Source organism: Pseudopipra pipra, chromosome 3 (assembly GCF_036250125.1).
Source record: "Pseudopipra pipra isolate bDixPip1 chromosome 3, bDixPip1.hap1, whole genome shotgun sequence".
Taxonomy (NCBI): domain Eukaryota; kingdom Metazoa; phylum Chordata; class Aves; order Passeriformes; family Pipridae; genus Pseudopipra; species Pseudopipra pipra.
The window spans coordinates 40,708,864-40,733,376 of NC_087551.1; the positions used below are offsets into that span (position 1 = coordinate 40,708,864).

At 39.1% G+C, this 24,513-nt stretch overlaps 1 protein-coding gene across 1 annotated transcript in view; it reads right to left on the reverse strand.

Annotated features, from left to right (window-relative positions):
- Nucleotides 1–5,706: 5,706 nt before the first annotated feature.
- Nucleotides 5,707–24,513, reverse strand: part of KCNK1 (potassium two pore domain channel subfamily K member 1) — a 34,283-nt gene continuing 15,476 nt past the window's right edge. Inside the window, exons 2-3 of the mRNA XM_064648806.1 lie at nt 12,092–12,487; nt 5,707–8,274 (exon numbers count right to left, since the gene is read on the reverse strand). Of these exons, the coding sequence (XP_064504876.1) occupies nt 8,015–8,274; nt 12,092–12,487 (656 nt within the window). The 3' untranslated portion in view covers nt 5,707–8,014. The remainder of the gene's footprint in view (nt 8,275–12,091; nt 12,488–24,513) is intronic.

The window sequence follows — 24,513 nt, forward strand, 5'->3', positions numbered from 1 at the left end:
CAACACATGACTTGCAAAGAAAAATCCACAACCCTAATTAGCCTCCTTTGTGAGAAGATTGAGGTAGCAACACTTTCACCATCAAGATTACCAGTAGCTTGGCAGATATTCACATGGGTTTGGATTGTTTAGAGGTGGGGCCTCGGTGCCTTAATCACCTCAGTATCTTGGAGTTAGGTCTCTTGCCTCATCTCTAATAGGAAATTGCAGCCTCAGTTGTATTTTAATCACAACCAGACCTCACTAAGGGAGTCACAGCACAGGTATCCCCATTGCACACCACAGGGCCACTGTCTATCACAGAGGGATGCTACAGCCCTAGAGCAGCTCTGGCTAATATCAGATCTTTTTTGAGCTGTACTCTGAAGTTAATAAAAATACACCTCCCCTCTCTCTGCAATGCCCTCCCTGCAAGGTGCTTCAGTCCTGACCAAGGGAGCATTTATACATTCAGATGTGTGTTCAGCATCTTGTTGATGCCTCAGGCACTGCCACGAGAGCAGGAGGATTGATGAGCTATTGCTTAAAATTAGTGCTTTGAGATTGTCTGAAATAAATGTGCAATTGATGCTTCTAGCAGCTCTGCTCATGTTTCTCTGAGCTCTGACAACCTCTTGCATCCTGAGGGTCAACACAAGAGGCAAACAGCTTCTGCCCAGGAGTCTGGGCAGATGGGCTAGGAGGGGTTTACAAAGCTCCTGGCTCTTGTAGGGTGCAGCAGATTATGTTAAAAATCAATGTCTGTTTCAGACATTTAGGACCATGTAGGGCAGAGAAGACTTGGTGCTGTCACAGCCTCTCCTGTCCCCATGCATCTCCCCCAGTGTAGCTGGGGTAGGGACAAGTACCAGCTGTGCCCTACAGGGACTGGGTGAGGAGAGGGATGAAGGGAAACCTGGGGGTCCCCAAAGAGCTGGAAAGCATGGCAGTAGGAACAATGGTGGCTAATGCCATCTTCCCTTTTTACTCCCTGGCCACAGCCCAGCCCCACTGCAGAGTTACCACCACGAGTACTGGCAGCAATATGGCACCGTGGTTTCAGTGCTCCACTGAAAAGTGCATGTTGAACCAGGAATGAGCTGAGCTTTTGTCAAGATGTTTGTGTTCAGCACGCAGAAGAGCTTGGCATGCTTTACCTACTAAAGGGGACATTGAGGGATGCTCTTCTTCTCAGGGCAAGCTGGTAGCTAACGTAATGTGGTCTGTCACCTAGCAGACAAAAACATAACAAAGTCCTATAGAAATGCTGCTTTTGGAACAATTAATTAGAAATTGTGTAGCTAGCCAAAGGAAACAGGAAAATTTTAACTGGCAATTAGCATCAGGGACAGAGAATGAGAGCTGGGACACAGTTTCTCTCAGACTTACAATTCGGATCTGTTCTAATACAGCTACTGCAAATATGTCTTTGTTCCTGTAAGATGTCAGGGAAGAGCATCACAAGAGCCATTTCTGCCTTTAAAATGCAGAAATGAACCTTTTCCCTCCACACTTGCCAATTGTAACAGATTGACTAGTTCCTACTTCTCTCTGTCTCTTTGCAGTGTATTTCAAAGCTTCCCACACCTCAGTGTGGAAGTTTAAAAGTTAAGTAACTTCAAAAAAGCAATATCTCCTCTTTGATAATCCTTCTATCAAATTATTTTACTCCTTTCTGCACATTGCCTTGTGTATAGGCTCCTTTCCAGCGCCTGGAGCACTCTGACTTGCCCCTGCCCGCTCCAAGTATTCACCATGTACCCTCCTCACTGGAGGGGTAAACATTTTTGCTGTTTACCTTTGGTCTCAGAGCAGCTGTGGTCTACCTTCTTGTGTCCCATTAAGGCTGCTCTCCCCTCATCACTCCATCTTCTAGAGGTGGGGATGTTGCTTGCAAGCCTTCCTGGGGCAAAGACTGCCTGCCTTCACGCTCCATATGGGTCAGAAAAGCCACGGAGTGTTCTCAGCTCTCAGCAGGGGTCAGCAGTACCAGGTCGAGCTCCCGGGAATGAGGGGTCTGATCAATCAGTCTTTCATATTGATTTTTCTCTTCGCTGAATGTGCAGCAGGAATTTGAGTTAAATGAAGTGTGGGTTTTAATTTTTGCATACTACATTTCAAACAAGGACTTACTGCCCCATGCAAATAGCATTAATCTGCAAAAGTAGCACATTAAAACATTTGCGGGACTTTGTCCTAAAGGTGGTAATATACTTTGTTACCAGCATCAATATTTTTTGCATCTCTGTTCAGAAAGCATTCCTCAAATCACAGCTTGCAATCACTACACAAATTTATCAGATCTTTGCCCATAATCAGGAACCCAGCCCAGGAGTGCAGAATTAGGATTTGCTAATTCCTATCTAAACTGATACTACAGTTTGCCATCTTCTGTTTATGCAAGCATTCCAATTATTTTTGCTCATGTGTGCCTGAGATGGAAGCTTTACAGTTGCAGAATAAAATGGCATTGCAGGCCAGAATAAAATCAGACTAATGCTTATAAGCCCAGCAGCAATGCACTTAAAAAGAAAAATAAAACCATTTAATTCTTCTAGATGAGCTATTAGTTTTTATAGTCATTACATTACTAGCAGCATGAACCTTGGCTGACGTAGAGAATGCAGACAAGTGAATCATACAGTCCGCATATACCAGACATTGGAATTGGTTTTAGAAATAAAGTGGTATTCTTAGTGGTGGCTGCAGCTAAAGTTAATGGGCAGGAATGGGGCTTTCCCAGGGATTGCTTGTCCCCTCACCTAGTCCCATCATCAGTCCTTAGGGACGATGGTAAAGTTCCTTCTACTCTCTTAATCTCACCTTGCTGCCTAATGAAATGGCCCAGCTAGGTATGAGAGAGTGCTTAAGGACAGTCAGAGAATATTGCAGGGAAGATAAACTCAGAAGGTTGAAAGGGTCCACCAGTCTCAAAAAATTAGGCACAGAGAAAAGAAGTCACAGCTCTATGTGCTACTCTAGATACTTGCATATAGGTACAGTACACACAAGACTGCAAGACCTCTGGGATTAGCACCAAATGAATTCTGGGAGCTTTGAGCCTCACAGAAGAGTATGCTTCTCACTTTTTAAGGCAGAGAGTTCACTCTTCTCTTTCCATTCAGCCTGGAAATTAAAAAGGAAGGCAGACCCAGGGCCAGGGTCTTGAGCCACATTAACCCCTGTGACACTGATCTACACTCTTGCTCATGGGTCTGAACACTCAGTAAACTTGATACAGGAAAACTTATGATAACAAGCAGGAGCCTGTTAGGAGCTTGCAGGAGCTCAGGGACTATCTACAGTGGGGAAATGCCACACCACTTTCCTGATTCACACGATATATGGTGCAACTGAAGTAACAGAGAGCTGCAGACTATAGACAAAAGGTGAAAAAGCTACTTCCATTGAACTCCATTTTAGATGACTTTTGGCAATGTCCTTGCTCTTCCTTTCTCTAACTCCTAGTGACAGGCAGTGAAGCCTGGCGAAACTGTGTGGTCACTTAGCAGTTTGCCAGGATGATTTTTTCCTGACACTGGCTGTCAGCCAATGCACCTGCTCCCAGCCACAACGTCATTTGGCCCCAACTGACACACGTGAGGTCCTATCCTTATCAGGTAAGGCAATTGTTCTGACAAACCTGCATCATCACCAGCAAAATAACTGCATCACAGCCCTCATAATCAGCGGCAACATGATGACCTTTGAAGATAATTGTGATAAGAAATCTGTGATAAAAAGCATGTAGAATGGTAACTTAGGAAGGGATGAAACTAACACTGTAGTCATTAAAAATGACACAGATTAAGTACCTAATATGCATTAAGCAAGCATGCGACTTTGCAGGACTAGTCTCCAGGATTTCAAAAATTACAGTTTCTGTTTGAAACAAGCAACATGAAGATACTTTTTTTTTTTTGCTATCTATAAGCTTTTTGATACATGCTACAACAATGACAGATACTCATGCAAAGAAGAAAAGCCCCATTCTTTTGTACTGGTGCACATCTGGAAAAACACTGCTTCCTGTTATATATCTAGAAGAATGAATAATAATGGACTAACATAAGGGCAGTAGTATTTTTAGCAACTTATGGTTCATCTTGGTGCATTTCTGACTACTATTTACAAAACTAATTGTAATGCAGAGATGCAAGATTTGGCATTAGCAAACAAGTTCTGTGCAAGTTCCTATCTACCTGGAGGACAGCACTGTCCAAGTTACAGTGCACAAAAAGTCTTCCACTGCCTTTCGTCCCTTTTTCAAGGGCCCATCCCATGCAGACACCTGCTTACTGCAAAGCACTTAACTTGAAACTGCTTTGTGGGAAACAACAGGTAAATCTCCATTTGGTTCTGTGCAGAACAGCCTCTTACTGACCAACGCGGAGAGCACGCACATCAGTGCAGCATGTCTCCTACACACCATACCTACATTGCCTGTCCATGCCTCCTAGATACTGCCATAGATAGATCCAGAACTGCACACTGCTGGGAGCAGGACAATACTCTGGGGAACTGTTGCTACACGCCCGTCTTCTCCTTACACAAGTTCACATGTTGGCTCCCAGACATTGCCAGAGACAAAATACTGTGCTAGACAAACATTTAATGTAATCCAGAATTTATGAAAGTAAATTCTTAACGTAATCCAGTCTTAAGAAATCACTCTGACATAAGCACTCAACTAGATAACTTTAGTAGTGCTGGCACTAAAGCTGCAAACAACTCCAGTCTCTGAAGTTACCTACTTGGAAAATAACTCATTTCAATCTCCAGCAAGTCTTCAGCACCCACACGAGGTGCCACTGGTGAACCATGGAAGAAATTCTTAGGGAAGAGAAGATGCTCTCTAAGGGACAACACAGCTGTCACTTAACTCCAAAATCAAAAATCAAGCGAGTTTTTCCATTTTCTTTCCTCCAACACAATGAATGGCCTGCCAGTTCTTTCCCTTGAAAGAACAATAAAACATGTTTATATTTAATAACTGAAAGACAAAGAGAATATGGCAAATGTCAGTTATAGTACAGGAATAAAGCTATTAATGGTAAATAAGCTATTAATGGTAAATATGGATCAACTGTAAGACAGGAGAGTGAGGATAGGACTCAGGCAATTCTTTTATATGTACACGTAATTTTCTTGCATTTCTAACTCTCTTGCAACTTTTGTTTCAGGACCATTGCTTTATAACCCATGCTCTCTGTTTGGGTTTACATGCATCCACTTCACAGTTTGCCTTGAGGAAAGAGGTGCACTTTATACTACATTATCTTGCATGATAATCTTTCTCCTTCTGATTTGGATTCCAGTTTTAACTCTTCTGATCTTGTGTGTTGGTTTCACCCGAAGATGTAAAGCTGCAGGAAACGAAGGCCATTATTTTCATCAGTGGTACTGATAACCTGCAATGACAGTTTTTCAGATTTCCTCAAATATTGGAGCAGTTAGCTCATAAGGACATGATAAATGCTATGTCACTATTTTTTATTTGCTATATTCAGTCAGCATCCAAAACAAAAACAAACACACCTTGAATTGCTTTTTTTTAATAGTAATAACCAGCACATTGCTAAGCCACAATCAATATCAACGTAACACACTCTGAAATTAATAGTCCCTTCTTGAGCTGAGGAAAGTTAACTAAAAGATGTACAAATGCAGACAGGATTTCTGCAACGTATGTGCACGCACACACACCACTAAAGAAAATACTCCCACTTTATTGTGCAGGCAGGCAAAAGCCAGACTTTATTTAAAAGAACAAATACTCACCTGCATCACAGTATACTGCTTAGTTTATCGCTTCTGCTTTGAATTTTGTGCTTTCTTTTCACGTGTCTACATTTTGCAATTGTGTACACGCCGCGAAATTAACTTTATATATCATTTAACATCTGTGTATATCCTTTAGAACTTAACGTTACATGGAAATCGAAAGAAATCTTGAATTTTAAGGTACTGAAAACAATGAATAAGAGTCCACTGAAAAAAACCCAGTATAAATGTTTCTTGTAGTACAGTACTCTCAATTTTATGTCAGTGTCATTTTACTGCCATAGTTTTCAAATATTGACTGTATAAAGAGAAGACTAGGGAAAAAATATGCCATTCCTAAGTCTGTTAAACTCTGGTGATTTATGATATATGTACAGTATATAAATATATTTATGTATATATGTACATATATATTGTTTAACATTCATTATAAATAGAACTGTGTTAACTTAAGCAGTATAAAAATAGCCACTTTCCTGGGAACATGCAAACACAATATGCTCTCACCTAATCTATAAAACTCAAAACAACCAAAACCTTTAGCTTTGATTTTCTATAAATATAAATTTTAATTGAAGACTTTCAGCTGATTTAACCTTAAAGTAAGTTTTTCCAGTAAAGATATAAAAATCTGTTTGATGCTATCTATAATTAAGCTCAAACACAGTATATTTTGGGTTATTTACTTTCAAGTATTTTTCCCATGTGCGCTAAATCTAGACACACTGCATTTTTTTCTTTTACAGTAAAATATTATTCAGCTCTAAACACTAAAAGCCAAATTACAGGCAATCTGGCATGCTTGCACTGCAGGAAAAAGGCTCTCCTCTACACTGTTTCTATGTGGGAGGCTGTCCTAATATGGCTATTTGTCCTCCAGATCTTTTGTTCATTGCAAAGCATTATCAAGATTCCCATATCGTAAGATTTTTAAGGCCAGAAGAGAAAGTACTACAACCCATAAGTCTCATCTCATGCTCACTGAAATTCATGCTGAGATCCCCGCATTCAGCACAGTGACTGGTAGCTGGACCAAAACACCTCTCTTGTTACAGCCAAAGAGGTTCCAGCTTCAGAAGTTGAGCAGGATCTTGACTTTTTACTGACTTTTCCCAAGGGGAAAAAATTTCAGTTCCATCGGTTCCATCTGAACCAAATTTTTCTTTTTTTCTTGCCATATGAAAAACTGAAAAATTGTTTTGCCCTGAAACATTCCCTTCTCCTCCAAAGTGGTCGGAGTACTAGTTAGAAAAACAAAAGAAGAAATAGGAGTTATGTTCAAAGGTGATCCTATTTCTATTCCTCCACACTACCAATAGAGAGCACACACTGGGTTGTATGGTGGAAAAAACATCACCGAGCCCTTCTTCTGCTCAACAGATTTCAACCATCCACTAGGAGAACGCCATAAGCACATGACTATGCCAGCCATGGCATATGCTCTTTTCCATTCCATTCCATGTAGCTCAAAACTCACTCCTGATCATTTCAGAGGCCTGAACTGCAGCCGCCTTCCTTGCCTACAAGCCCATCTCACCCAGAACTTTTGAATTCCTTTTGCTATCCCTCAGAAAAGAAAACAAATAGCATGGAAGACTGAAGGCACACTCTCTTTTGGTGATCAGATGACCTTTCAAGGAAGTAGGAAATTTAAATGCAAATGGCATGGGCAAAGGAGGGACCACAGTCTTGTTTTTTCATTCCTAGAATTATTATTTGCACCTGTAAGTTACTGGGTAATAATAGAGGGATGATCTAGATATTCCCCCCTTCAGCAGATCTATAGATATTGCTCTGAAAATGTTTTCCAGATTAAGATGCTAGCTATTGTATTAATTCTGTGACTACACTTCTGACAATCAAAAGTGCATATTTCAATATTGCTGTCACCTAGCTGGAAAATGAGGCATGCAACTCAATGAGCTGGATGTCAGTGAAGGCCTACTTTCCTAAAGATGTTCAGCTTGTGCAAGCCTTTCTCTCTGGCATCTCTGAAAGTGATACAACTAATTCCTTATCCCTCTGGCAAAATGGCCTAATGTTCCCAGCCACATCCTACATTTTTTGCTTTTTCCCAGGGTAGCTCCCACATTTTCCTCAAAAGTCTTTTCTAGTCAGAAGTGATAAATCCTTGTTAAAATAGCACAGTCTTCCAGCTTTTATATTTTCAGAAAAAAAAAAAAGGGGCTTTCTATTTCTTATGGTAAGTAGCATAAATGCACCAAAACAATGGTATGGATATACTCCTGTATTAATTGTTTAGAGAGCTGTCATTGGAAGTTGGGGACTGGGAATTCACGAAAGGCTCGTTTGCCTTCTGATCGTCCTTCATGGAGGCTGCTTGGTCTGAGATGGAAGAGAAGGAGAGCTGGTCATGTTCCATTATATGCACTTGGTCCTCTTCCTTGTCCTTCTTCACATAAAACAACTTTCTAAACTTTTTGAGCTCATGGAGTTCACAGAAAGTCTCAAGAACCACCAACATTGCAATTAGGCCCATCAACAGATAACCTGAGTACAAAAAAAAAAAAAAAGTGGTTTAATTATTAGCAAACTAAGTTGGGGCTGGAACAGTTTTGATCCTGTAACTTTTCTCACCCCTATTCATCTCTGACTAGTATGTTAATTTTCTTTATGACACAGTTTCAGAGCTTTGGACTGTCACATCTTTTTTTTTTTTCTTTTTTCATTTCACAAGGAACAAGATCACACATAATCTGAAAAAGCAATGCTAGTGGCTTCAGTTCTGTTACAATTGTACAGAAGAAAAATGTGTAAAGCTATTAAATGAAACAGAATATAAAAATTTACAACACGCACACTCCCCCACTTATGACCTTCATGATTAAGTCCCCTACAAAACATTTTGATCAAAAGATGAAAAAGAAATTTTTCCCTCAATATTCCTATATGTCACAAGTAGAAGTAAAAATACAGCAGCTAATTATAGTAATTTGTTGGTAAAAAGACAGCAGGTAATTATGGTAATTTGTACCTGTTTAGCAGGACAAATCACTTGTATTGCATGAAAACTTTTGAACTATTTTCCTTTAAAATTATAAGATATCCAACACCCTGAAATGACTGGAAAAACCAAACAACTAGAAATGTGTACAAACCCAATAAAATCAAAATGAAAAATTACTGTAAAATTGCTCCTGGAATTTTAAAAACCTGACAAAGTTGCTATATTTGATGACACCTTGAAGGTTATTTGAATGTTTTTCTAACATGTATAAACTACCCAAAACTTGGAAGTGTTACTTAAATTATATTACTGATGACTTTAGCCATGTACTGACTGACTCTGATTCTGAAAGGTAATAGTCAGCTCTGATAACTGAGACATTTGGAAATGGAACTTCCTATGAAAAGCAGAACACAGTGCTCTATTTTTTCTTTCCTCTCCAAACATACGCGTCTAAAATTTAAAGGAAGCTGTTATAATGAGCATTTATTAATCTCAGTATTTCATTAGGTACCTATTATTAATCATTACATTTACTGAGGAGCATGACTACTTGATTATTTTATCATGTCAATGAAGTAAATCAAGCAGAAGCTAAGTGTATAACTATTCACATAACATGTTCATCCAAAGGCTGAACATTAAATGTGCTGAAAGACCAGCACAGACTAATGATTATAATCTACATATGGTCACTGTTCTATAAATATTTCACCTGTAGTTACAGATTATTTACTGGCAATAACACTCTCCTTTTCCTTCCAGGAGTACTATTAAATCAATACTGCAATACCAAATACTGACCTAAATCAGCACTACAGCTAAAATTTATGAATTGTTTTTAAGCTTTATATCATATATCAAATGGCAACTATGCATTAACACAAGGAAGAAGTGACAAAGCTATGCCAATTAAAAGGCATCTATAAATCTACACTGAGAATTTGTAATTATCTCTGAAACTCAATCCACTTGATTGCCAGTTATTTAGAAAGGACTGGTGTTCTCTTAAAAATTCTTGAAAAGCCTATAGTACTACTAAGCATTTTCTGATGTAAGAACTCCAAAACACCTTGAAGAAAATTGAAGTTCAGCAAGAGAAAACATTTTATTTGGTTCCTTGAATTGTTCATATGAGAGGAAGAAGAATAATTTAAAAGGTACAACCTCAAAACCTATTGAAATTAAATATTCTAAGGTCATCACTTTGCCTAAAAACTACTTTTTCCTTTTAGTATTTCCTGCAATTTATTTCCTAATTGTTTTAAAGTTTGAAAAAGGATAATCTGAGCCATAATGTTTTCTACTGATTTTGAATTTTCAGAATATCTTGGACTGTAACAAGGCCTTTGCTATGTGTGACTTTCCATTCACTTCATCAACTAGCACCCCCAAATCAACCCTGCAGATCAGCAAGTTAATAATTAGAAACTACCACTCGTAAGATAAATACAACGGGTAAAGGAAAAATCTCCTGCAATGCCAACAGGCCTGGCAGGAGAATAAAATAAAGTGTTCTGTCGGCTAGTTCAAGGCCCTGCTTCAAGGAATGAAAATTCAAGGTCCAATCTTTCCTTGTATAAAACAAAAAGAACAAGTTAACAGACACTTTGCCTGCATTACCATTGCTGGATCAGGCACAGAAGCACAGTCAAATGCATACTGGCCTAAGAAACGGACCTGACAGGAAAGGTTTGTTTTGGCTGTTCAGATTTTTTAACTGGTGCGTCTGATGATCCAAGGACTGCTCAGACTGAAGCTGTTTCTGAAATGGAAGGCTTCAAAACACTGTCACTGGAAAATACTGCCATCAGCACACATTTACTCAGAATACCTACATAAAGATAATTTCCTTAGCTTCACTTTCTTAGAATCACTGATCACTGCGACCTTTTCTGTGTCAAACATAATGAAACAATTTAAATTTAACATTTATGGTCTCACCTTGCTATCATCTCAGTTTACTTGTCTGTCTTTGACAGTTGGCCATCTTCAACTACCTTCTGTTACAACTGGAGTCAAAAACTTAGTTATTCTGCCTCATTTCCCACTGCTCCTTGATTCATCTCTGTCCACCTGTCATATCACCTTATGAGATGACCTTTGGTTACACGGATCATCTTCTTGGCTCTATGATGCACTGAAATCTTAGCCCAAGATGCTCTTAAAGCAGTCACGTAACAGTAATGTGAGTTTTTTTTTCCTACTATTAATAAGAAAGTAAGTAGTTATGGTTAGCATAATGGGATTCTGGTTTTAGCTTTTTTTCTTAACCAAGAAAACTAACCTTACTTAAAAGTTTCCTCCTTACAGAACTACCTAAATTAATGCTAGTTTGCTAACCGACAACTTACAGAACACTCACTATCCACAGGACGGAGAAGGAAAGTCTTGTAGCCATATAGAACTGTGCAACTTAAGACTATGTAGCTTATCAGTGTAGCTTAAGCTATGTAAAGGTCAGGAGTTTCTCAACAGACAGGAATTTCTCAAAAGACAGAGGGTGTCTTTATTCTGTAAAGCAGAACTGATAAAAGCAACATAAAGCTAACATAAAGCTTTTGGACACTGTTCCAAAAGGCATGGACACTGTTTTAAAGGGCATGATGATGTGCCAAAAGCAAGAGAAAAGGACAGTGTGAGGAAAACTGCAGAATGACCAACAGAGGGTTGTGAAGGACCACCCTAAGGGACCACCAAATCAAAATGGGAGGCATGTCAAGGCGAGGAACAGTTTTGGGAAATGGGAAGGACAGATCTGTGGAATCCATGAATTATTCATCAGATAGCTAAATAAAGATATGAAGCTTTTGTAACTTGGCATGCACAATTTTTGGAGGATCCCATCTCCTCGTGCATCCAACATCGTAAATAAAAGAATGCTGCTCCCTAATACTCGTGAAGAGTCTTAGAGAGTTCTTTTACACCCAGTTTGTGGGCAACAGTGTGATTGTTGTTGGTTTGGTTTTTTTTTAATTTAAAATGCCTTCTACTTCATAGAATCATAGAATCATAGAATCGATTGGGTTGGAAAAGACCTCTGAGATCATCGAGTCCGACCCTTGGTCCAAATCCAGTCCATTTACTAGATCATGGCACTCAGTGCCACGTCCAATCTGCGTTTAAAAATCTCCAGGGATGGTGAATCCACCACCTCTCTGGCAGCCCATTCCAATGCCTGATTACTCTCTCTGTAAAGAATTTTCTCCTGATATCCAACTTAAATTTCTCCTGGCGGAGCTTAAGCCCGTGCCCGCTTGTCCTATTGCTGAGTGCCTGAGAGAAGAGACCAACCCCCACCTGGCTAGAACTTCCCTTCAGGTAGTTATAGACTACTTAGCTGGTTAGTTTGACACTTACACGTAATTCCAATTTTATACAGCTCTCGGAATTTTTGATTGTAGCCTTCTCCCGGCACATAGTCACCGAGGCCAATGGTGCTCAGGGAAATGAAACAAAAATAAAAAGATTCCAAAAAATTCCAGTCATCTTCCAGGACCGAAAATATTGCTGCTGGGATTAAGAAGAAGCAGGAGACAGTGATGAACCCGAGGACCATAGCATGGATGATTGCAACGACCTGCTTGGAGAAGCCCCAGCGAATGTGGAAATACAGTACAGGCCGCCTGGTGACATATACTATGATGCGCTGCACCACTGCTGTCAGGAACAGCAGTGTAAATGGGATCCCGATGACTGAGTAGATGATGCAGAAGGCCTTTCCTCCATCAGATAAAGGCACTGTGTGTCCATAACCTGAAACAAAGCAGAGAGGGCATAGGTTGAGTTAAAGGTAGGAGCTCATGCATCAATTTGTTAATGGCTATATTGAGTGAGAAAAATAAGCTGCGCTGCACTGTTGCTATTTCTGAATTCTGCTATTATTGACAGATGCTGCTCAAAGGTCTGTTTTAAGCAGGCAAACAAAGCCTCAGTAAGCTTCATTAAGCTACGTAAGCCTCAGCCATAACTAAGTAAAACCAAATATTTTTATATTTCAAAATTGTAAACATCATTGTATAAATGTTTATTTTGGAGAATGAAGAAATGCCTAGTCAGGAGCAGGAGCTTATGCCAGAAAATTTCTATTTTATCTGGGTTTTCCTGCTGGCCTTTTCATTTAGTTTTACAAAGTGATGTAACTTCTATCCACCCTGTGAATTAGAATAATATATACTTCAGAAAAATGTTCCTACATCTAATTTGTAGTAACACACTCCAACACCTTTTGTGAAAATCAATTAAATTACATAGAAGTACTGTAATCAACATTCCATGCTATCTACTTCCATTCTTCCACACATTATAATCCACCAAAGATATCTAAAAGCAGAACAAACATTTTCACAGCAAAACTCCTAGGATCTGTGGCTGGATTTTTGCCTCACCATTTACACACTGGAAGTATCAATAGGTACACTGCCAAAGCACACTCTTGACAGACAGCTTGGTTCTAAATGTAAATCACAGGAACAGAAAAGAACAGTAAATCCAGCATAAAACAAGAATGCTTTCTTCTGTTTGCCAACAAAAAAAAAAAAAAGTATTTTGTTTTCATTGCAGCAAGGAAGAGGAAATCTCTTGAAATCTAGTGTGGGCAGCCTTTACACTGATATCAAACCAAGGAAGTGCAGAAAAGGCCCTCGCAATTCTGCATCCCCAAATCAGCTAGCTCACTTGGGTTACGTTAGTGCTGTACAACAAGGCATTTTCCAGAGCTACTGCAACTGGCTGTCCTGAGCAGTCCAGGCAGACCCTAGTGCATACAGGATTATGCTGCTTCTGATCTCTGAACTGGGTTCACTCTGCACTTCCCCAGTCTGCCCAGTGCAGCACTAGACTGGGCAGACATTCCACGAGGGCTCTGCATATCCATGCTTAAAGAACAAATGCACATTGGAAGAAGAGCAGAGAAAGGTTACTGAAACCATCAAGGAATAGAGACTATTTTATGAGAGGAAGATAAAAGTGGTTGACTTGCTCGGAACAACTGAATGTAGGTTGAAAAGTAAGAGTATCTCCCTGTTAATGCATCAGCATACAAGTACTACCGAAGGAAAAGAAATTCTTTAGATGAAGAAGAATAATAGTGCCACACAAACAAATAGCTTTGATGGAACATGCATAAATTTAGTTTAGAAATTAGAAAAAGGTTTTTAAGCTTCAGAGAACAGCTTTGTTCTCTGTGTATGGAGCAGCCATACACTTCCAGGACTAGGGAAAAAAAAAACCCAGCTATGTTAAAGTGGAGCCCAACGAAGCTTGGTAACTTTATGGATGTCACAATATCACAAAGCTAAACATGACAAGCAGAAATTGAGCTTGCAGATCCGGAAAGTCCCCTGCAAGTTCCAGGTTCCTACATTTAACTATACAGGAACTATAATGCTAAAGAGCATTGGTAGTTTTAGACTGAGGAGAGAGTTTATGCTCCTCTCAGCCAGCAGCAGTAAGATGACATCTTCCAAAAACAACGGATGAGTGATCTGTGTTTGCTTGCTACTCAGGAAACAGAGTCACTTGAGAATGATTATATGGAAAAGCTTGAGCTAAAACAGTTTCAATTTATGAGGCTATGGCAAGTGGGGAAGAAAAGGATTCCTATTTTTCCCCAGAATGCAAGTGCTTTTATGTGACTTTTCCTAACAATGCCAATTATCTTAGTCATCACTGTACAAAAGTCATCAAAAAATAAAAAACAAACCAACACAGCCATAATTTAAAAGAGAGGAAATTATGGATCTGAGGCAGGAGATACTCTATATCTGCTTTCAGACACTTGTGTTCTATTGCCTCCCATCACTGTTCCTGCACCTGTTTGTAGCTTCTTTGTACTGTACCCTCTTCAGGGAGATGTGTATGTCCACTCATCTTTCTCAGTGGAAACCACCATGATCAGAAGCTTTACAATTGCTATCCTAAGGTATTATTTTGGTATGAAAAATGAATGCTCACCAAAAGGGGACTACTTATGAAGACATTTTTTGATTCCATCAAGGACACTTGCTATGGGTGACCAGAATTAAATGGCCTGTGTAGGCATGTCTTATAACTATTACTGATTATGAAGACAGACAAGATTTATCGAATGCTGTATTTTCATATTGTATAATGCAAATACCAAAATAACAATCACCCATTTAAAAGCACTGGCCTTTGAAAAGCCACACCCTAAGACAACCTGTCTAAGCACTGTTACTTACAGTGACACCAGTGATAAAAGGATATCACCCACAAATAATCTCTTCTATTGTCTATTCATATCTTAGAGGTACTGTTCCTTCAAAAAAAAGGAATCACAGAAAAGAACACATTCAAGACCAGGTGATTTTGCCAAATGAAATAAGATCAATGACCCATGTAAGCGCAATGTCTTGAGATAGACAATATTTGACTGATCATACAAAGAGCAAAACCCCACAAGATGTTGGCAGTTGGGTTTTATTTCTGTTCATACATGGGGATTTTTTCCTTAAAAGTCATTTATTTTCTTATGACTTGAAGGATTTCTACTATTATACACTTACATAAATATACAAAATGTCTTTATCTGTTCTGATGTAATTCTGACTGTTGTCATATACTAAAAAAGTATATTTTTAGAAATCATTTAAAATACTTAAATATTTTTACATTTATCTTGGTGCTGAATTATACAAGTCAATTATGCATTCAATAAAAATTTTTCCATGTGCTGTCCTTCACGTTGGTCTTTTGCTCTTATATCTTTCTAAACAGGCTCAGTCATGACTTTTCTATACTCTTCAGTGGTTGTATCCTCCTGTGGAAGTTTCTCTTTTAGTTATTTTCTCTTGTGTCTTACCAGTGTCTAATTGTTCCTGTTAGATCACTCTGTAGATAAATACACGGAATTGATCACTTATTCCAGGTAAGATATATTTTCTCCCTCCATTTTTATGTACCACCATACTTTGTTTTTCTGAGTCTCTCAGTAGCTTACAACAATGTCCAACTCATAACAGCCTATGTCAAAGCCAGCATTGCCTATGAGCATTTCACCCTACTCTTACATGCTGTGTTAGCCTGGCACTTGTTGGCACTCGGTGTTTTCTCCTTTCATCCTTTTCAGATACTGCTTTGACAAATCTAAGCAGTTGTGTATTATCTCTGCTTTGTCTCTTCATAGTTCAGTCCCTCCTGTAGCTCATTAATGGGTCCTGCACTATATTAAGAGGCAGTGCCTGCCTTACAGGTCTTTCAGGACCCTGAATTGAGCATTTAGTGCCAGAGTGCAGAGGTGCCGCAATTCCGTGTTGTAACAACCCAGCCTAGACTTCCACACAGAAGTCCCCGGAGGCTGCCCTGAAGAATGGATGTTCGAATGTTGGATCTGACATCAGGTGAGGCAAGTACCAGGCAAACAGAGGTGCCATAGCCCTCGGAAAGCTTCCCTCAGCCAGCCTCTCCCAGGCTACGGTGATGAAGCCTGGCAGGTGTGTACCCAGGTTACGGCACTGCCTCTCTCTCTTGCCCCTCTGTTACGCTCCCAGGGCATCAGCTATCCATGTCTGCTCTCATGGGCTGGTCCCCTGAATGGGCACCACTGTCCACAGCATCAAAGCTCACTCCTCTCCTTTCATGAATTAAACCATCAATTAATGGTTTTGTCAAGCCACTGCTCCCTCTGGCCCCAGGTGACCTGTTGCAACACCACCATGCCCTATTTAGAACCACTGAGATTCTCAGGGTGTGGAAAGGGTTCTACTCAGCACATCCAGTGTCCTCCCCAACACACCCATTCAGATGGCAAAAGCATAACACGCAAACTCAGTGTGGTGGTATAACATGACAGGTGTACTCATCCCTTTGCTGGTCTGAGTCAGTGTCCTTGAAGAGAAGTCAGCCCTTTAAATTGGCTCATAATCTCAAAATACCCCAATAAATTAAGTGAATCATGTGCTACGTATTTTAGAGTTATGCAAAAATATTTCATTCACCCTAAGCATAACTGGAATGACTCACTGGAACATGATGATGATGAAGATGGTCAATGATAATATTTACATAATTTCTAGACTTTAATTTTTATAAACCTTTCACATTTTCCACTATGTTTAACATCTTTTTTCCTAACTGGTCTGTTTTCCAAGATAAAAAAAGGAAATATCAGGTGATGGTAGATCCATGTGGTAAAAGAAGTTGGTTGCTGCTATGCTCTTCCTTGAAACAGAAAAAATACTTGAGACTCGGTTTTATGAAGCAGGATGTATTTCACTGTTACACACAGTGGAAAAGTTCACCAATACAGTTTTGCTAAACAAATCCGAGCTTTTCAGCCACACTGAGATAAGCTACCCTATATGGCAGAAAGGAGGAGGAAAACTTCCACTATGACAGGCATTTTTAAGCAGAGGAAATCCATTTGGATGCTACATTTTGCTACCTCCTCAGTTGAGTTAATGGAACTGATTTTGTGTGCATCAGAGGAAGCAGGAGGATGAGGTGCTGTAAACTAAGATGATGATCTGTGTTTAAAGGGGAAAAAAAAGAAAATAAAAAAGAGGGAAAGTGAGGAGGAGGAGATTTGTTTGAAACCGAGTTCATTTCACTAATAAAAGCTTCCAAGGCAGCCCTTAAAGACTTGCACCGGCATAATTAGGAAGGTGTCGAAGGGTGTGGCAAAAACCTCTTAAACCAGTTTTGACACTAAAGAAAACATTCATTAGATTAATTCTCACTCAGCACCAGTAAGGGTTTTAATTTCCAGCTGAGGTGATTTAGTATGGTGCTGAACCAGCTCTCTTCAATATTATTATATCCCTCAAACCTCACTAGAATAAAAGTAGTAAAAACCTCTTTAAACAATTAATTTAACCATGAGTTTTAGATCTTCTCTGTAACAATTTCTTGCCTAATCACTTCTCAAAGTAGAATTGTTTTGTTTTGCCAATTTCTAGAATCAAGGGGCTTCTTTTAAAAATACCAAACAAACAAATGAACACAAAAACCAACCCCAAAGAGATTCCAACACAGTGATTTACATGTATCTACTAATGGTACATGGTTTTGATTTCTTCTGAGACTGTTCTCTGCTGCCATTATTTATCAAAGCTGAAGACTACTGATTCCTCAGAATCAATGTTCTGCTAGCTAGGTTTGGAGTTGCCCTGGAAAGGACCAGCATATTTCATATATGATTCATACAATCAGCTCACAAATGTGACCTGCTGCACCAAGAAAGGTTGAAATGTCTTTTAACACAATCAGTTTAGTAATAAGGTTGTAGGAGTAATTTGGCTGACTGTCAGCAATATCTGAATCAAAGAAACAAGGCGTGACTATATTGGCTTCTATGTTCAAAACCTGTTTCAAAATCAATTTCTACCAGAACAGCTGTATGTCAGAACACTTATATCCTGCAAAGCATATGAAGTCTGGCACATCTGTTCATGCACAGAAAGCAATATTTCACCTCTCCAAAGAAACCAAGCTAGAAACTACATCCACAGATGTTGGGAAAAGGGGATGCTAATGAATTAAACCGGCAAAATGTTTGTATGAGGACAAGAGATACTTCCATACTTTATTCATATTTGTGTGAATACACTGAGAAAGGCAGCTTACTCTCTGGTCTTATATTTGGTATTTTTTAAACTGCCCAAGGATTTGTACCAGTGCTGGCAAAACACTGATGTTCAGTTCCTGTTCTTATATATTCTGAGTCAGCTTAAATAACTGGTGTGAAAGGGGGTGTAGCTATGTATGGACATGTAACACATTCACATTCAAAAAACATGCGACTATTAATAAAAAAAAGATAACCCCAACATATACTGGGACGACAATTAATGCTTCCAACTTCCCACTGAGTATGTTCTTAGTCCTCTGAAAAGTCATCCCCTTTCCTGCAATAAGCCCATTCCAACTCTGTGCTTTTTCTGGGAGTCCAACATGAAGAGACAGCAAAGGATCTTACTGACTGGGACCTTTGCACAGAGTGGCACTTCTGGTGGAAAACCATTTCTATAGTAATAGAATAATTACCCACATGGAAATACATTAAAAATTTAGTATTTAACAAATATTTTTAGATACTATTTTAAAACAAATGTAAGAAGCATTTAGAACTTAATACATAAATGTTTAAAACTAAACTAAAACTGATATGGAAGTATTTTATACATCCCACAATAATTATCACTATTGTTTATATTATTTTCAGTTATTTTATACTTATTGTGCTACCAATGTGGAATAAAAATATTTCCTTTCCCTCAAAATGTCCAATTTCAGTAAAAAATATAAGCCAGCCAGTGAACATGAATGGAAAAGTGGAAAAGGATGATATGACACTGGGCAGTGTGCAACACAACAGCACCCATACGCCACCTCCAACATCACTACTTAACCTACCCTTTCAGGTATCCACATACATTGATCAGCTCCCCCTGAGCCCTCTCATCTCCAAGCTCAACAGTCCCAGTCTCTCCCACACCTAGTAGGAGAGACACTCCAGTTCCCTCATCATTTTAGTAGCCCTTTGACAGACTCTGTCCCATAGCTCAGTATCTTTTTTTTTTTTTCTTGCACTGGGGAGCACAGAACTGGATCCAGCACTCCAGGTGTGGCTCACCACTGCTAAGCAGAAGGGAAAGATCATCTCCTTCAGCCTGCTGGCAACATTGCTAAAGGAGCCCAGGACACCATTAGCCCTCTTTGCTGCCTGTGCATGTTGTTGGTTCTCCTTCAGCTATTCATTATGCAAGGAAAACAGAAAGGGCATTAAGTCTTTTCAAATGAGTTAAGCAAGTGGGATCAGAATAAAACCAAACATTACACATCTATTAATTTTCTTTAATAGAGAAAAATTACAGTACCATTTGTTTATAATAAGAACTCCTGTATCTTCTTTTGCTATTATAAGTCCATTTTCATTTTTCTAGAGTGTTACATACTGCCCCCTTCTGCAGCTTAGTAGTCCTGGGAACTCTCAAGTCCCAAAAAGCATTTAATAATTGCAAAATTATGGCACAGAAATCCTTATATTATTTATTATTTACCATTAACCCATTTCCATGATCTCCAAGGAATATTTTCTTCTCAGCTAGGAAATGCGTTAAGATGGTTGTTGCCTTTGTGCCAACCTAGCTGATAATGCTGGAGAGTTATCTGTTCAGGGAGATATTTCTGTACCCTGTACTATATTCAGGTTGCTGTGCACCTTTGTATATAAACATGAGGCATAGGAGGTAGGAATAATAATATTGTGGCCTGGGCATGTCTTTCCAACTCCACTTTTTTTCTGTACCAATCATGCAGCAGAAGAAACTGTTGTCATCTTAAATATTTAGGACGAATTAAAATAACCTTTTATTTCTTTCTTCAAATTCTGACATACTTTCATATGAATTATTATACTTTTCTCTGATGTAGAGATTAAAATATAAGCATGACTTTCAAAATAGAAAAAATCCCACATTCTTGAAGACTGATGAAAAATAGCTTTGCTTTGCTCCAACTGCGAGTTAGCTGCTCTCATGACCCCAAACAGTAATATAAAAATGCATGTTAAAAACATTTTCAACCAAATACAAGTGAGAAAACATAAAAAAATACAAGTACCTTGTTGTCATTTCAATCAGCAAGAGAAAAGATGCGGTCAGTGCAGGGGGACCCCTGGAAATTACATATTTATAGATGGTAATTTTCTATTCAACACATGATCATTTTTGATACCCTTTACACACCACAGAGGCAGTAGGAGAAATTCCATGATGTCACAATGAAGAAAATGTTTTTGCATTTGGTCTGTCAGCAAAACTAGTTCTTTAAAACATGAAAATAGTTCAAACAGGAGCTGAGATCTTATTCTAAAAATCTTATCTGAATGTAATGAAAAAAGCAATATTTGATCGTATTACTTAAAGGATCAAGTATCTGCCAATTCTTGCCCAGAATCAATTATTTTGACCATTGGAATGAAGTGTATAGCCACAGAAAAAAAAAAATGGAATAAAAAGAATTGCATAGTCACCTTGTTTACATCAGTATTACAGCACAGTAAAAGTTGATCCATAGAGCGGAATACTTGGTACATGGACCTAAATTCATCATTATATTTAGGGGAGCCAGGGTTTGCTTCAGATTTGCTCTACTCTTGTTCACAAAGACTGGATGCCCAGTAATATCTGAGGTACCCTTCACTGCCCTCCAGGAGTGCCTGCTTCACATTGTTTAATTGAAAAAAAGCCCAGTCTGTATCCTCCACAAGTGTGAACCGAAGTGGGAATGATCTGCAGTGCACTCTTGATCTGAGGGCTACACTACTACAGGGCCAAGAAATCTGGCTTGAGGCCAAGATTTCAGCTGCCTTCAGAGTTCGAAGTTGAAGTTAGCAGCGCTTCTCTGGCATCAGCTCCTCCACTTGCAGAGCTCAGCCAGAGTGGCTTAACCGCACAGCTCCCCATATTATTCTACACTACCTCTTGTCCCAAAGATCATCCATGTATTGCTTACACCATCCAGCAAGGCAAGGCGCATCAGAGGCAGAGGCTACAGTCTGATGGGCATATAGAATGGCAGCAAGCAGTAACATTTTGTCCATTTACAGTGACTGCTGGTTTTGACAGTATTTACCCACAGTAACTATGTAATGAAGTAAGTGAAAAACATTACAACCCTATAACAGTGATGCTAATGATGAAGTCGTTCCCATATCAGCAGTTGAGATCTGGGGAGGAGTGGGGGGGGGGGTTATAAGGAAGTACTCATTACTAGAGCAGCAAAACAGCAGATAGAATCCACTGCACAGGAACCAAATGCAGATAAAATATTAAGTACAGAAATTAGTATGCCCCTTCTACATCTGAGGTGATTATTAGTGAGTGTTTGGTGCAGTATTATCTCTTCTCAACAAAAGTACCAGAGAGAAATACAGCTCAAAAGATAGTAACTTTAACTGCAAAACGATAGCATTCTTTCATGCCACTGCCTGACACCAGATCTTGCTAATCCTGCCTGGATACATTATGTATGAGTAAGACAGGTATTATCAACCCAAGGGTACTGTCAGACCCTTTCAGCACAGTCTACATGAAAGCACACGTGTTAGACAGGGCGGCAGGACTCTAGCTGAGGCACATACTCCATCCCAGGGCTAGTAAATATGCCTCTAAAAAGGAGATGCTCTCCTCGGGAAGCGCTTGGATTCTCCAGGCACTCAGCTGGAGAATAAGCTTTCCCACTTATCCTGCAAGAGCAGATTTCTCAAAGTCTGCCTGTAAGCTACACAGCTCCTACCAGACTGTCCATTGAGAAACTCCTTTTGGTTGTGACAGGCTAAACTTTCAGCCTGACATGCAGTTCTTGAGAGCTGGACCCATACTCCCACAGAGCCCTGAAAACTTCAGTCATGTTTTTTGAAATGACGTGTCATTAAAGATTTCCTGTCCTCAGTGTGCTTAAGGAATGATTTCAGCAGGCAGAGGTCTGCTAAACCTCTGTGGCAAAGCATTCAGGCTTTACTTCTATCACAGATGATATTCAAAAGATACGCATGAATTTCTGGTTTGCCGTTTGGGTTCATTGTTTTTTAAAAGCTAACAGTACTTTGTTGTTTTTTTTTAAACCCAAAGTTTTTATACTAGAAATTGGTTCCTCTTACTGTCATCCTGGATTTAAGATCCTATAAGGGTTAAACAGCAATCAAACCAGAATCCATCTGGTGTTGGGCTATTTATTCCCCCACAGACCTCTCAATAACTGCACATTTCTAGAAATACCTATCCAAAACACAAACATCACATCTTTAGATCTGCTTCTAGCAAAGATTTAGCATAAATAAAGAAACTTTTATCTTGTTTCTACAGTTATTTTCTATTATCTCAGATTCATTTTGCAATGGAGAGAAAAAGAGCAAAAGTTACAAAAGTCTGTTGAATAAAACCCAGCCAACACGTCAAAAGAAAGGTGAGACTTCCTGAGGGCTCCTCTGAGAATTCAGCCAGGAATATTCCAATTATTCTTTTATTGGTTTACTTGCCTGCTAGGCAACAGATGGTCAAAAAATCTGTATCAAAGTAGGGGCTCTACCAACAGACTAGTTTATTATGAATGTTTCCTAATATAACAAATTACGTAAGTCTCAGAAACTTAAATTTGATAAAAGAGAAATGTGAATTAGTTTTATTAGGAAAGTTTTACTTCTAGACCTCTGAAACATTAGAAAACAAGATGAGGGTTTGTGCTGGTCTTTTGTGAAAGGTTTTTGCACTGGTATGTTCAGCAACATGAATACAACAACATTACTATAATAATGGGGTTTTAAAGCCAATGATTAGGAAGATTAACAAGCAATCAAAGAAACAGGTTCTTTAAAAACCTTCCTAAGAACTTCAGCACCAACTTCAAGGTATTGAAAGAGGTTGTCATGGTTTAACCCCAGACAGCAACTAAGTATCATGCAGCTGGTTGCTCATTCCTCCTTCACAGTGGGGAGTAGAACCAGGAACAAAAAGCAAAACTTAGGGGCTGAGATCAGAAAAGTTTAATAATTTAAACTAAGTAAAATATAATAATAATAATTGTAATAATAACAACAGTAATAATAATAATGAAGATGAGAGAGAAAGGAATAAAAACCAAAACAGGTAAGTGATGCATAATACAGTTGCTCACCACCTGCTGGTCGATGTCCATCCCATACCCAAGCAGCAATCGGCCCCTCTCAGCCAAGTCCCCCCAGCTTATATGCTGAGCATGATGTTCTGTGGTATGGAATATCCCTTTGGCCGGTTGGGGTCAGCTGTCCTGGCTGTCTCCCTCACAGCTTCTTGTGTGACCGCTTGCTGGCAGACCATGGGAAACTGAGAAGTCCTTGATTTAGGGTAAGCGCTACTTAGCAACAACTAAAATATCAGTGTGCTATCAACATTATTCTCATCTTCATCCTCAATCCAGAACACAATACGAGAAATTAAAATTTGGTTTTTTATATAAATAGGCGTATTGTGAAGTTGTAAGATATCCAAGTTCCAAGACCTGAACTTGGGTATCAGGGTCTCTTTCAGTGGGATAAGGGAAATGAGAAAATTCTTAAAAATTAAATCTTTTAGGGCCATTTTGTACATGAGGTTCTTCTTCTCTTTGGGCTAAGAACAAAGGAAGATCCATCACTTTTGACAGGGAATGGCTTGCAGCCAATTGGGATAAAGGGAAAGCCCCTTTTCAGAGAAAAGAAACCTTTTTAGGTAAAACTGAATACATTAAAACTTATCTGAAAAGGGTGGGATTTTGGAAAACTATAAAATGTATAAGTTGTACACCCACGAGATCTTTTCTCCCTGAAAAACTCAGTGAGAGAATGACCTGGCATGCTGAATAAATTCTTTGTTTCTTTGTTCCCTGAGTTATGCTGTCTTTCTAAATTTAAAAGAGGGATTTTTTCCCACAACAGCACTGTACCAGCTACTAAAAAGAAAATGAACTCTATCCCAGCTGAAACCAGGGCAGGGTACAAGCCTTTCTGCAGTTCACAGAACTGCAGATCCTGAGATTCACATCCTGAAATATTCGAAGTAGGAAAAAGATTTAACATGGACAATATTTTGGCAGGGAGAAAATGTCATTATTGACTAGATTTAGCCAGTAGCTTGATATTGGTCTTTTCATTTCTTCTCATTTCTTTGGTAAAAGGCATGATGAGACTTTCACCTTGACTGCAGCATAAAGATGGTATATCTTTCACAAAATATTTTACACATCCAGATTTTGTCTTCAGTTACAGCAGTCTGTACCTATGGAAAAACTCTTTTTAGCAGCTA